The sequence below is a fragment of the Boleophthalmus pectinirostris genome, unplaced genomic scaffold (genome assembly GCF_026225935.1).
Source record: "Boleophthalmus pectinirostris isolate CB_2022bp ecotype Guang Dong unplaced genomic scaffold, ASM2622593v1 HiC_scaffold_12, whole genome shotgun sequence".
NCBI lineage: Eukaryota > Metazoa > Chordata > Actinopteri > Gobiiformes > Gobiidae > Boleophthalmus > Boleophthalmus pectinirostris.
In genome coordinates this window covers 37,901,708-37,917,031 of record NW_026571018.1, presented here as the reverse complement: position 1 = coordinate 37,917,031, position 15,324 = coordinate 37,901,708, and the positions used below count along the sequence as shown (strand labels likewise).

The 15,324-nt window shown below is 40.0% G+C and overlaps 1 protein-coding gene across 2 annotated transcripts; it reads right to left on the bottom strand.

Moving 5' to 3' along the window:
* Positions 1–4,906: 4,906 nt before the first annotated feature.
* On the bottom strand, positions 4,907–9,711 carry LOC110160293 (interferon regulatory factor 1-like). Of its 2 annotated transcripts, XM_020924923.2 has the most exons (9): positions 9,553–9,711; positions 9,091–9,183; positions 8,617–8,716; positions 8,166–8,333; positions 7,236–7,394; positions 7,026–7,106; positions 6,868–6,893; positions 6,609–6,732; positions 4,907–5,904 (listed from the first exon to the last, which is right to left on the bottom strand). In XM_020924923.2, the coding sequence occupies exons 2-9, from the start codon at positions 9,175–9,177 to the stop codon at positions 5,813–5,815; spliced, it is 837 nt and encodes a 278-aa protein (XP_020780582.2). In that variant the 5' UTR covers positions 9,178–9,183; positions 9,553–9,711; the 3' UTR covers positions 4,907–5,812. The 2 variants fall into 2 exon arrangements, with proteins under 2 accessions (XP_020780582.2, XP_020780583.2); XM_020924924.2 differs by lacking the exon at positions 6,609–6,732.
* Between the last annotated feature and the right edge of the window lie 5,613 nt (positions 9,712–15,324).

Here is a 15,324-nt window from a genome sequence, read left to right as displayed (position 1 = left end):
TACTACTACTACTACTACTGCTGCTACTACTACTGCTGCTACTACTACTGCTATTACTACTATTACTACTACTACGATGACTACTACTACTACTACTACTACTACTACTACTACTACTACTACTACTACTACTACTACTACTACTACTGACTACTACTACTACTACTACTACTACTACTACTACTACTACTACTACTACTACTACTACTACTACTACTACTACTACTATTACTACTACTACGATGACTACTACTACTACTACTACTACTACTACTACTACTACTACTACTACTACTACTATACTACTACTACTACTACTACTACTACTACTACTACTACTACTACTACTACTACTACTACTGACTACTACTACTACTATTACTACTACTACGATGACTACTACTACTACTACTACTACTACTACTACTACTACTACTACTACTACTGCTGCTGCTGCTGCTGCTACTACTACTACTACTACTACTACTGCTGCTGCTGCTACTACTGCTACTAGTTTAATACTACTACTACTACTACTACTACTACTGCTGCTGCTGCTGCTGCTGCTGCTACTACAACTACTGCTACTATTACTAGTACTACTACTACTACTACTACTACTGAAATTCTAAATTCTGCCAAAATACAAATATAAACACTGGGAATTACCTACTACTACTACTACTACTACTACTACTAGTACTACTGAAACTCTAAATTCTGTTATAATAAAAATATAAACATTGGGAATTACCTACTGCTACTACTGTTACTACTACTACTACTACTTCTACTGCAACAATGACATACTAACTAAACAATGACTCAAACAGGACTAATCCAGGATTTAACTTCAGCTAAGCAGAGTTAATAAATCTAAACTGAAGTAAACTTGAAAACTACTGCATGACATCACAAGGTGGAACGTTCTGAGCTTTAGAGATGTAGACAGACTAATAATAAAGGATTATTCAAACAAAACAAAGCAAAACTCAAATCCAGGTATTCTCAAACACAATTCAAAATTTAACCCTTGTAGAGAACCTGTACCGCTATTTTTTGAACTTTTTATGACCTCGTGAAACGCTGCACATTTTCAACTCCAGGTATGTTTTTGATTTAACTATAATATCAGGTAAAGCTCACAAGAATCCACTTTGTCTAATATAGGACCTTTTATAAACAAGGCTGAAAATAACTTCTTGGGTTCTTTTTAAAGACAATGCAGTAAAGTGTATTTACCTTGTTGACATGTTTCGGCTGCTCGCTGCAAGACATTATAATTAGTGCTGTCAGGCGATTAAAAAAATTGAGAGATTAATTAATTATGATCTGTAATTAATTAATCTAATTAATCTCATTTTAATCTCACCTAAAAATAGCTGAGAAAAGCCTTCAATTTGAGGTATTTTCATTTAAATTCATTATTACATTATTGTGGCAGATCAAAAGACTGATATAGAACAAAAAAAGTGACTTTATAAAGTAATTTATTGTTTAACAAATCTCTCCAAATTGGCTGTTGAGCCCAAGTCTCCATGAATAAGAAACTGTTTGTTGTAAAGTAGCAAAGACGAGGAAATCTGAACATAATAACTTTTGTCGACTTAAAGACAATAAAAAGTCCAGTCTTTCCTTAACCATATTAAAAATATTATTGATAGAGAAATTATATTAAAATTATATATGAGATCACTGGTTTTAGTCCTTTACCTGCTTTAGTCCTAGTTTAGTCCTAGTTTAGTCCTGGAATGGATTAATCCTGGTTTTAGTCCTGGTGTTAGTTCTGGTTTGGTCCTGGTTTAGTCCTGGTTTAGTCCTGGTTTTAGACCTGGTTTTAGTTCTGGTTTTAGTTCTGGTTTAGTCCTGGTTTTAGTCCTGGTTTTAGTTCTGGTTTTAGTTCTGGTTTTAGTTCTGGTTTAGTCCTGGTTTAGACCTGGTTTTAGTTCTAGTTTTAGTTTCTGGTTTAGACCTGGATTAGTCCTGGTTTTAGTCTTGGTGTTAGTTCTGGTTTAGAGGCACAGGAGGAAGCGCGGTTTACGCCGCGTACGCGAGAAAACACGATCCACACGCGACTCATGGGAGCACGTCGGTGTCCGTGCAGTAACTACGGAAGGAAACGTGGTCCACGCGTTTCTCAGGTTAATGACGATGATGAAGTGTGTGTGTTTGTGTGTGTGTGTGTGTGTGTGTGTGTGTGTGTGTTTGTGTTTGTGTGTGTTTTGTGTGTGTGTGTGTTTGTGTGTGTGTGTGTGTTTGTGTTTGTGTATAGGACAGTAGTGCAGACATCATGAGTCTATGCAGGTTGTTTTCAGGCGATATTATATTTGTTATTTTCTTTTATATTTCACGTCGGGAGAATAATTTCCAAGACACAAATGTGTTTTTCCCTGTGCACTGCTGCTCTGTTCTACTGGCTCTTCCACCTCGTCCAATGTGTGACTGACGCCGCCAACGTGAACATGACGTTTACTTACGCTGTTACTGCGCGCGTTTTGTGTGGGTTTCCGGCAATGAGAGGAATTATCGAAATAAAAAAATGTATAAATGTGTTTTTGTGTGTGTGTGTTGTTGTCCCAACAACACATAAAAACAGGTTTTATAATAAAGCAACTCGCATACAGAAACACTAAAGTTAGAGATTAAAAATGAGATTAACGCGATTAAAAAACATAATAAATATGACTGTAATTAATTAATCGCAATTATCGCGATAATTTGACACCCCTAATTAAAATCCACCACATCGCAGACGGCAGCATCAAAATTACTGAATACCGGAAACCTACACACACTGACCAATATTTACTCTGGACATCCCAACATCCCACTGCACACAAACTTTCAGTAGTAAGAACATTATTGGCACGGGCCACACTCATCACAGACCGACAGGGAGGGAGAGGAGAGACACGTCACACAAACACTCAAACAATGTCAATATCCCAGCTGGGCCATAAACAAAAGCAGACAACAAGTTATCAATAAAACCAACAAACCCCGGAAAAAAACACAACAATCCAACACAGGGCAGCAGGACCACAAGAACATAGTCACACTACCGAACATCAGAGGCATAACCGAACCCATCCAGAGCCATGAAAAAACACAACATAAACACTGGAGTAAAACCACACACAAAACTCCACCAACAACTCGTACACCCCAAGGACAAAATCCCACAAGAACAAAAATGCAACGCCATCTACGAAATCCAATGCAAATCATGCAATAAATCATACATAGGTGTCAGAATAATTTTATTATCCCATATTTGCTAAATACTTGTGTGATATTCTAGGCCTATGAGTTAACCATTTATGTACTACAATTCTTTGATTTATAATGTACCAATCACTTGTCACTTGTTGAATAACCTCTGTGTGTTTGACAACTGTGTGCAGTGTCCTGTCGCTCTAGTGAACCTCCAGATGATTCCTCACATGAAGCCAACTCCCACTGTCACACATGAAGAGTTATGATGGTGTCTGACCTAAGGCACCTCCTGTTTGTTAATCATGTGGTTTATGTGTTTGTACTATGCATACCTTCATCAGTTTCTTATTATGTCTTGGCTGTTTCCCCTTCCCCTTGAGAATTATCGTTCTGTAACTAGGGCCTCCTAATGAAATAAAAAGAGGAGAACGGCCTTGAGTCATCAGAACGTGTGGAGACTGTTGGTTTTGATGCCCACTCTCTGCCCGTTCTCCTCATGAGTAAAACTGAATTAATCTCTTGTCTTTCTTCTTGTTTTTAATGTTTAGATAAACCTAACAATAGGGGAAACAGGCCGGCCATTTCACATCCGAAAAAAGGCGAGAAGGAAACGTCAGGGAGACTCACCAGAACACAAAAAGATAAAGCAGAACAGGAAAACCTAAAATCCGCCACATCAGACACTGTAAAAGGAACAACCACATTCTGGATCGGGACGGGGCTCGAGTCATCGGATCAGAAAACAACATGTTCAAACGCTGGATCAAGGAGGACGGTGAAATCAGGAAACGAGGCACGGACACCATTAACCGTGATGACGGCGCGTTCCTCCTTTCACACACCTGGGACACCCTCCTCCAGAGACACCGGGCGACGGGAGGCGTGGTCAGTCTGAGCCACCTGCAGGTCCATCAGGTCTGACCACGACTACAGGAAGTAACAACAGCTGATATACGACACGTCACCACCAACACCGGTGTCAGTTCTGAAGATGCAGCAGCCGAAACATGTCAACAAGGTAAATACACTTTACTGCATTGTCTTTAAAAAGAACCTAAGAAGTTGAAGTACATAAGAAGACAAAATGAACATCATTGGCTTAATAAGGCTGAAAATAAGTTTGTATTTGAGTTTTTTTTGTTTGTTTTTTTGTTTTTATGCATTCCTGATTGATCAAGAACCATGATACATGAACCAGAGCTGTATTAAACCAGAGCGGTGAGCACTATACCTCACATAAACAAGGACTTTTCCCATATGTAATTTACTAACTACATCAGCCCAGCAAATGAGCCGAAAATAACTTACAGCATCCCACTATTTACACGTAGGCATAATCAAATGTCTCAATTCAAAATGTGCATCATATATATTCAGTTCTGTTTTTAAAAATGGTACATTTGTGCATACTTGTGGAGTGACTCAACTGACAGATCGGGGAAAGGGGGAATAAATGCTCATGTAATCTTAATTTGTTCAGTATTATCAGTATTATTGTTGTTACTGTGAAATTAGTATTAATGGTGAGTTATGTTTGGCCATTTAACATTTGCAAGTGAATAACATACAAATTTACTAGAAATGTTTTTATAGATTGTGTCATGCGGTGCCCCCCCCTGTGGTTGTGAATGGTTACTGCACCAATGGCCCGTGTGGATAATCCGGCCTTGCATGAACTCAAGAGACCACGTTATATTCCAAAAAACATTTATTCAGTACAAATAAACTATATACTTACAATATTTACAAGTCTATGTACAGTTAGTTGAGTCGAGCATTCGTCACACAACAGACCTGAGACAAATACAGCAATGGTTTTCAGTGTACGACGTGTGCCACAATTTCACATCCTTTAGAGACTGCTTTGAATCAACATTTCGGCACCTTTACCACCTCAAGTGAAGGTGATTAATTCCGGTTTAGATCTTGGTTTAGTGTAGCTTAGTTTTCGCTTTATACTTCATACTTTCTAGATTTGACCTAGTTTAGTCCTTGTACAGTTGGACTTTCACCATAATTTTGCCTTGTGTCCCATATTTCGGTTTGAAAACCACTGGTGTATTGTAAAACCTATAACGGATATTGAATCCTTCACATGGTGTTATTGAGCGATTACAATGGCTTAGTTATAAAATGACATCATTGCTAAAATCACATCGGCTATTAATTATGAACGTAATCATTTCTACTTCCAGTGTATAAGACATGCTACATATGTACTGTACTTTTTGGGTCACAGCTTCCAGAAAAGGCAGTTTACACAAAGTGCAAATGAATTCACAATATTTAGTCTAGCATCAGTTAACAGGTATAAGATTTGACTTCTTTGACATTTACTTTTTGACTTATTTTAGTTTTATTTTAATTTCCTGACTGTAATCGTGAGTATCTTGCAGTGGTAAACAAATCTACACTACAGTGCAAAATGACAATATTGTGAATTCAAATGATTTCAACCGTAGTACATATACTGAACACGCTGTCGTCACCATCTTCACAGAAATTAAACCAGAGCGGTGCTTATTCAGAGTAATGGTCGAAGCTCTTTTTAAATAGTCCGAGAAAAAAAAGTCCCAAAGTGCATCTTTACTTGGCCTCAGAAGAGAGAAAAGGGGGTGAAGCTGTAGTCGTTTGACAGGAAGGTGGTGCCGAGGGTTGTGTACTTTGGGTGTTCATCAAACTCGTCGGCTGTAGAGAAAAACAAAGACACATCAGGATGTGAATCTGTGAAACGGGTTGTACCTGACAACTGCAACGGCAAAACCACATACATCCCCGCGCGCTTCTGACGCTGACAGAAATGCATGGCTTATTTTTGCTACACTCTCTGCAAAGAAGCAATGTCTAGACCTGGTTTAGTCCTTTTCTGGTCCTGGTTTAGATCTGGTTTAATCCTGGCTTAGTCCCTGGTTTAGTCGTGTTCAAACCCTCTTCTAGTTCTCTCGTAGTCCTGCTTTAGTCCTCGATTTAGTCCACACTTTAGTCCCTGCTTTAGCCACGCTTGAGTCCTGGTTTAGTCCCGGTTTAGTCCTGTTCTAGCCCTGTTCTAGTCCTCCTGTAGTCCTGGTTTGGTTCTGATTTAGTCTTGGCATTACTGACTTTAATGCAGCAACTACAAAAGCTGCACAAGTTATTGTCGCTACACTGTGAGAAAGAATTATTTAGACCTGGTGTAGTCCTGTTCTAGTCCTGGTTTAGTCCTGGTTTAGTCCTGTGACTGTCCAGCTTTCCTCCTGCGTGATGTGTCCTGGTTTAAGTCTGCTCTAGTCCTGCTTTCGTCCTGCTCTGGTCTTGGTTTAGTGTTTTTCTAGACTTTGCGCAGTCTTGGTCTAGTCCTGGCTTAGTCCCGGTTTAGTCCCAGTGCCGCCACGGTGAAGGTATTTCTCGTTTACCTGAAGACGATTCGCTGTACTGACTTCCTGGACTTGTGCATTGCGGTTCATTGGTCAGGAACCCATTGTTGCTTAGACCGCTTGGCATCCAGGACAGCCTCTCTCTCTCCCACTGCGCGCAAATCTGAGCAGAAATAAACACCGAATTACTTAAGAATAATATTTGTTTTTTTTTTTTGCATCAATCTAACAAGCGAGTTTAAGACACACATGGGTATCCTGACAATGAAATGCAAACAAAAAAGTCATGAATGCTCACCTCGATGATGTCGTCGTCCTCTGGGCCTGAAGCGAAGAAGAGGAGGAGGAGGAGGAGAGAGAAGAGAAGGATTATAAATACGAGATATAGATTTTGCTTTAAAATTACTGCAATCTCCCTCTAATGATTAACTGCTGATAATTCTGTTGGTAACTTACCTAATGTGCTGTGACTTGGTGAGACTTCGAAATGCCGAGTGAAACCAGTGTCCAACGTCATCCAGTCAGGGAGTTCAGGGACTGGACAAAAACAGAACAATTATTTTATTTGTGATTGTTTTATTAATACTACTTCATCTCTCCATGTCTACTCTAAGCTGTAAGTACTATGCTCATGCTTTGGTGAGGTTTGAGGGTGCAGTGGCTCACCGTGAGGCTCTGGCTGCATGGTACTGTCCACCCGGCTGTCCTGTGGGGAGGGGATGTGTGTGCTCTGCATTGGGGAGGGCACGCAGTCGCTGTCGCTCGACTCCTCCTCACATTTCACTTTGGTATTCCTCCTCCGTTTGGCTATTCTGTTTCTCTTCTCTGTGCAAATAAACATGCAATGGTTAGAGAAATACTACTACTACTACTACTACTACTACTGCTACTATGAATACGTCTGTTGGTGGTGCTGCTACTACTACAATGACCCAAATACTGCTGTAACCGATACTACGACTACTACAACCAGTACTACTACTACTGAAATCCTGCCATAATAAAAATATAAACATTGAGAATTACCTACTACTACTACAACTATTACTACTACTGCTGCTGCTACAACTACTGCTACTACTACTACTACAAACAGCACTACTACTAGTACTACTTTTACTACTACTACTGAAATTCTAAATGCTGCCAAAATAAAAAATATAAACATTGGGAATTACCTACTACTACTACTACTATTACTACTACTGCTCCTGCTGCTACTACCGCTACTGCTATTACTACTGCTACTACTACTAGTGTACTACTACTACTACTACTAGTGTACTACTACTAATACTGAAATTTTAAATTCTGTTAAATAATAAAATATTTAACAGAATAAATGTTAAATATAATAAAAAATATAAACTTTGGGAATTACCCACTGCTACTACTACTACTACTACTACTACTATTACTGCTGCTGCTTCTACTACAACTACTAATAGTACTTCTACTGCAACAATTCAAGTCCATTGTTCTTGACATACTAAACATGGACTCAAACAGGACTAAATTAGGACTTAACTTCAACTAAGCAGAATTACTGAAAGGATGTTGTGAGTGGAGGTGTTGATTTCCTGTGTTGTTTCTCACCTCTGCCTTTGAGGGTGACCGGCAGCAGCTTGAACACCCGCACGGCCTGGTGACCTTTGTTGACGCTTTTGTCTTTGACCTCCTCGATGTCAGGGAGAGAGTTCATCGCACAGCGGAAGTTTGCTTTCCAGGTTTTGGGGTCGCTCGTCTGGCCCTGCACATATTTACCTGTAAAAAAAACGACACAACAGTTTTAGGTTAAGGCTAAGGTAGACCAGGTTTAGTTCCTGTTTTTGAGTGTAAACATAATAAATCATGGTTGAATACAAGATATTTGTTTTTAAAAGTATTTGTTGTTTTAGTGAGCAGTATTATTTTGAAGTCATGTCATTTCATTTTAGATCTTAGTTCTCTTGCTCTTCACCTTTTATGTTTCTAAACAAATGAGCTGATGATTTAAGCTTTTGTCCTTTAGCAGTAGTAAAAGTATTAGTAGTGTATGGATTGTTACCTGTGTGGATGGCCCACTCTTTGAAAAGCGATGCGTCTTTGTCCAACTCCCAGCCGTGTCTCGCCGCGTGCTTCCAGGGAATGGAGAACATGGTCCTGTCCTGAAAACACAAGTTAAACAGAAGATTAAACCAGATGCCCTTCCCTGCTCCATCCTAAACTAGATGAAATGAGCATGCAGTGTTTTCCTGTATCATGATCTAGTTGCTGCTTTTGGAAAATAGTAACTTCAGTGTGGTGCCTGTTGCCGGAAATCCGCGCCAGTTCACATCTTGATTAGTAAACACCTCTTGAAGAAAAATCAAATTGCACCAAACCACATCCTCAGAGCATGTTCAATATGTTGCACCCTAAAACCGTAAAGCAGGACTAAAGCGACATGGCTCAAGATCAGACCCGGACTGAATCAGATGAGGTCTAAACCTAAACCAGGACTAAACCAGGACTAAACCTGCACACATAAGACAGTCCTTACTTTGTCAACCCAGTGTAGCCCGGGAACTGTATTGGAGTCGATCATTTTCTCCAGCCATGGGCGCATTCTCATTCTTGAAACTGGCATTTTGTCCTGCAAAAAAAAAAAAAGCAAAAAAAAAAAAGCACATTAATCGTCAATGAAGGGTCTGCGTGCCAGGGGGAGATAAGAGACGACCACTCCTCTTTTGCTGCTCTAGATAGAATTACAACAGGCGCGTAAAGAGAGGTCACTGCGCCAGAAGCACAACAGGTGACCAGAAGTGGAGCTGGACGCGTATTTGTCTAAACTACAATGTACAGAAGTGCATTAAAGCGTTCGTTTATGGCACAGCTATGCGTAAGAATCCGTTTTTTTTTTAGTTAGTGCAGTAGCGTATCAGGTAGTTAAACTGGTCAAAAATATTAAAGTAAGCAAAACGCATGCGTAAAAGTTCAAATAAAACCGCTTTGAGCTACTTACAGACTTCGCTTGGTTATGATCCACGAGGAAAATAAGTAGCAATAGTCCGTGTGTTTGGTTGTGTAGTGGTGAGCAGGGGAGAGTCGCTTCTTGTGTATCGTCCAAGAGTTCGAATCTCGCTCTGAAGGAGACGCACTCTGCCGCTGTTCATATATACCGGGAAATGGGTAATCCCCGCTGCTGGAGCGCACAGCAGCCGGGCATGCGCAGTGGGGCAGCTCAGCTCGTCGGCGCTCTAGACGTTTACGGGAAATCATGCTGGTGAGAAGAAGACGGAAGGCAGGCAGGGGAGGCAGTTTGCAGGAGGGCAGTGGCGGCACGTACACCCACGCAAGTCATGAACTATACTAGCTATAAACTTTACTATTTGGATTGTAATGTGCAAATATTACGGTGCGTTTTTCAATCATTAATGTGCATGAATTTAGTGTCGCCCAAATACGACTGTAAGACTTGAAATGTGCATTAAAATAAGCTTTGCATGCATACATTAAAGAAGATGAATGAAAACAAACTGGTACGTGCGTTTTGTTTTGTTTTTTTTAGCAAACTGAACTATTACGAATGACTGCACTCTGTAAATATGATGTCTATTGTGTGCTTTATCTATTTTGTCTATTTATTTTTTGGATGCGCGTTACTATTCCAATAAATCTACATTATAATAACTCTAAACGTTACACTATATCATACTGTATGTGCACTAAAACATACAACACACTACAGTGAATGAATATTGACTCAATATGATCATGTAACATCTCCAGTATATTTCTTTAACGTTTTCTTGAAACTTTGTTCATGCATAAGAATACATACCACTGTAACATAGTAGAATAACTTATATTGTTGCATAGTTGTAGTAGTAGTAGTAGTAGTAGTAGTAGTAGTAGTAGTAGTAGTAGTAGTAGTAGTAATAGTAGTAGTAGCTGCAAATATTGATTAAAATATGCTTGGAAAACATGCAAAAACAGCTCAGAATAACAGGTTCTCTCTTTAAATGGGCTGTGCTGTCACTCAGTAGTAGTAGTAGTAGTAGTAGTAGTAGTAGTAGTAGTAGTAGTAATAGTAGTTGTAGTTGCAAATATTGATTAAAATATGCTTGGAAAACATGCAAAAAGAGCTTAAAATCACAAGTTGTCTCTTGAAACGGGCTGTGCTGTCACTAAAAGTAGTAGTAGTAGTAATAGTAGTAGTAGCAGCAGCAGTAGTAGTAGTAGTAGTAGTAGTAGCAGGCTAGTAGTAGTAGTAGTTGCAAATATTGATTAAAATATGCTTGGAAAACATGCAAAAAGAGCTTAAAAACAAAAGTTGCTTCTTGAAATGGGCTGTGCTGTCACTTGGTCACTAACCTGCTGTTTCATTCTCTGCCAAAACTAAATAAATAAATACTAAAAACACGAGGGGTGCAAAGTTTTATCACTAGCTAACCAACCATTTTATTATACATGATCTTATTTCCCAGAATGTGAACCTCTGTCCATAAAAAAGTGCAGATAGAGGCTGGAGGAGCAGCTTCAGCGTCGCGCATGACCGGGCCTTTGTAAACAGCGCTGTTGGTGAAGTCGACCTTTTACGGGAAATGCTGTAGTGCTTTTTTATCACCGCTGGGGGCGCGTGAGCACCGCGCTCGGCTGCAGCATGCACAGCATAGTCTGAGAGCTGCAGAAGTGGCAAGTGTTTTCAGGAAATAGCTGCACTCAGCTTGAGGATTTAGGTGAACTGGAGCGTGAATAAAAGGGTTATTCAATTGTTTGCAACGCACTCCAACCTATAAAAAGAATGAGTTAATAACATTATACGCCTTAATAAACACGCACAAGTATCTCCAGTGTTGACTAATAACAAATGTGATCCAATCATAATAATATGTCATTCAAAGCTGGTTCGTCATGGTTAGAGAATAATAAAAATTGTGAAACAAGTTATTTAAGGAAAACTGTTCTGCACTTGGCCAATTCATGACTTACATTTCAGTCAGTACAGTCACATTTTCTTTGTGTTTTGGTTATTTTTAAGCAGCTTTTCTGTATTTTACACAAACAAATCACAATTTATGCCTCTCTTTACTGTTGGCAGGCGTCAAATTGGTCAAAAATAGGGAGATTTTTTTTGTATAAGACTCCGACAAATCAATGGTTTTGGATAAATCCGCTGGGACAGAGGACGCAGGACTCAAAACTGGGACTGTCCCGGGTAAAAAGGGGCGTCCGGTCACAGTCTGGTGCACTTTATGTCCATGCAACAAACTTAAAAGGCGCGCTGTGAATGTGGGTCAAGAATATGAGGGCGAATGCAGAAGGCTTAAAGGTGCATCATGTAACTGTTGTGTTGGAGTGTGTCATTGCTCTGGTATGACAAAACAACTCTACTTTACATTTAATGAATTACAGGTGGTTTTGTAACTCAAAAATACCTAGAATACCTCTCGCTTGGTCCAGTTTGGTGTCTGTCGAGATAGAAACTTTTGACGTCATGCCTCAGAGGTTAAAGCGGTCACAAGTGGGTCACCATGGATCGAATTAAAAACGGAAGCCAGAAAATGAACCCAACATATTGATAAGTCGGTATCTTCTTATTTTCTTGCTTATAATGAAACGTGGGGCAGAAGTGGGCCTGTAATGACGCAGTGGTGTGTTCAGGTTCATGCACGTTCCTCGGTGAATCTTGAAATATTAATGTGAATGTTGAAAAAAGCTGCTTACATCATAAACGATCAACTTTTGTGGCTTCGTAAACATTATTATTAGTTTGTACGACTCTAAACAAAAACAAAAAAATCCTTACATTTTTCATTTTGCTTTCGATTATAAACGATCGATACGCTGATGTGCATTCTTTGCGATTATTATTAGTTTGTACAACCATAGTATGACTTTTTTTTTTTTTTTTTTTTTTGCTGTATGTAAATATTTGTAAAGTTCCGTGATTAATGTATTCATTTTTGACAGGTTTGGTTTCTTATGAGCTTTATCTTCTACCCACTCCTTCTCTGTGTATGATTATTGTTTTTGTCGTGGCTCAAACTCGAAATAAAAAATTAAAAAAAACAATCAATCAATGTTGGCCCACGCTTTATGACGCGTAAAATCCGCCCGATGACTCAAAATGCCTTTGGGGGTCGAAGTTATTAATGAAACGATTGTCTCCCACAGTGCAAAGCTACTGTAAAAGACTGGTGACAATAGTGATTGTGCATGGCGCCTACTTAAGCGCTGAGGTCAGATTACGCAACAGCATAAGTGTGTATTTCATCATGACAAACAAACAAATGGGCCTAATAAGTTTTTTCCTGCGGCAATCCATGTAAAGACTCGATATTCCCCCCAGAATCCCAAATTTTAAGTCTGGGAAACTCCGGAGATTTGATGGACCAGGTGAAAAACTCCACTGGAAACGTCCCTAGCTTTTCCCTTTCCTTACCCCTCCCTCTCCTCCCCTCTCCTCCTCCTCCTCCCTCTTTCCTTCTCTCCGCCCGCGCGCTCCTCGAGGCACGCTCACGCCCTCCCACCCCTCCCCTCCGCGTGTCACGTGGACGGAGGCGCGCATGGGAAGTCCCAAAAAGGACTGTGAGGTGTCCACTCTGACAGCGGAGTTTCCCACAGCCTCCATGTGTGGCTGGGATTACATCACCCGCCGCTCCGGCCCTGAGCACGAATGATAAACAAACAGCGCGGAGCACGACAGCGCTGTTAAAGCTGCACTGCGTAGCTTTTACTTCACCTCGTGGACATGTAAACGTGTGGCATTAAAGGTGCTGTATTACGCAAAACTGTCTCGTGCGAGCTCGTGTTTATATTATAACGTCCTCTCCTCAAAAACAGATGTGGAGTTGTGTTTTGTTTCATTCACACATGTTTGAGTAACTCTTTTATTATTAGTCTGTTGCTCTGTTGCACCTTGTGACGTCATGAAGTGGTAGTTAACAGGTACACAAGTTAACAGCCCCCTTTCATTTTAGTTCAGAAGAGATTGCAAATTCTAGAGCTGAAATGATCCAAATGATTCTAGTGAAAGTGTATCAAGTTTAAAAACACACAGTCAAGCACTTCCTGTATTTATTTTTTTTTGAGGCCAATCTGCATTATCAGTCCCACCATCACTCACACACACACCACTTTCATACTAGGCAGTGTGGGTGAAGTGTCTTGCCTAAGGACACAACAGCAGTTTTTGTGAGTGGCGCCCCCCTGTGGCTCCTGATTTTCCCAGTGTCTCCCATCCAAGAACTAACCAGATCCGGCCTCTGAGCTCCTGAGATGTGACGGGATCAGGCTTTGACAAGGCCACATTATCACATGACATCACAAGGTGGAACAGAGTGTTTTGTTTGAGAGAAATGAGCCTAAATGTGCAGGTTTGTGTGTTAAACGTGTGAATGAAACAAAACAACTCCAGGTCTGTTTGTGGTGAGGAAACAATATTATAACATAGAGTAGATCAGAAAATAGTGTCCTTGACCTTTAAACTTATCTCTCTTCATCATGGAGACACGGAGGTGACAGCACCAGACCCAGTCACAGGTCAGATCTATGGAGCGGTGATGCAGTTCACTGTAAACATTAGGGAGAATCATTTCTCCAACTCTTTGAAAAATGTCTGAAAACCAATCTGTATCTAGTATTGTTTTTTACACTTGCCAAAGTAATCTTCTGTGAGAAATTTCATCAAATTCTGTTGATGTCTACTGGGTCCATCAAGCCTCTTGAGTTTAGTGCCTGTGGCCTTAAATCTGAGCTGAAACATCTGTTTTTTCTTTAATATCTTTATCCTTTCTGGAAACTTGGGTTTACTAAACCCTGAGCCACTGGGATGCTCTGGGTGATGTCACATATCCAGGCTGACGCCCCCTAGTGCCTCCACTCAATTTAAGTTCTCTCCAGCAATCTAGATCAGGAATCAAAATACACTAGACAGTTTGCAAAAACATCATATATTCTGTGTTGTCAACGATTCCTGAGATCGAGGATTTAAAACCGGAACAAAGTGAATGTTTGGTGAATTTTATCAAGGAGAAAGACGTTATTGTCCTTCTTCCTACAGGATTTGGGAAAAGCTTAATAAACCAGTTAGCCCTGTTAGTGGGGCATTACATACAAATCAAATAGCAGCGGTTGGTTAAATGAAAAAAAGTACCCGTCTACCGTCAAACAAACAAATCCCAATGCTGCGAGGTCAAACAGTTTGTACGAAGTGAAACCAGCTGATGAATCAGGCCAGGTGTTGCACTCCACTTTTTTATACAGTCTATGATCAGTAGCCAGTCTGGCGCCACCTAGTGCTCAATTTCATTTCTCTCCAGCAACTAGGTCAGGACTTAAAATACAATAGATTTTTACAAAGTGAAACCGGCTGATGAATCAGGCTCACTACAAAAAGAACAAACTATAAATCTCTCATTTCATCTTGGCACTTTGTGGTCATATCTTAGAAAGTTGTGCAGACAGAGATATATAAAATTGGTATCAAATGATGCGTAATAGCCCTAAATGGATATTTTTAAAGTTACTTGAGCCTTAGGATGGAATTTAAGAGGCTCCGTGGATCCAGTAGATTTTATTCAATTGAGCAAATATTCCACAGATTTTCTTTTATTTATTGTCACATTTAAAACTGGGGACAAGTTGAATTTCTGACATTGGGGCAAATGATGCAGCCTATTAAGCATGCATGTTTTACAGGATATTTTTTGGCAATAAAACATGAATCGAACAATGACAAGATGTGTAGTTTGCAGGTGGCACACCCTCCACCACAAAAGTTACATCGTCC

Excerpts from the sequence above, each read along its gene's own strand:
- LOC110160293 (XM_020924923.2), bottom strand. The coding sequence starts at position 9,177 with ATGCCAGTTTCAAGAATGAGAATGCGCCCATGGCTGGAGAAAATGATC. Across the intron at positions 8,717-9,090 it reads GGCTACACTGGGTTGACAAA|GACAGGACCATGTTCTCCAT; the intron begins GTAAGGACTGTC and ends TTGTGTTTTCAG. Across the intron at positions 7,395-8,165 it reads GGTCACCCTCAAAGGCAGAG|AGAAGAGAAACAGAATAGCC; the intron begins GTGAGAAACAAC and ends TTATTTGCACAG.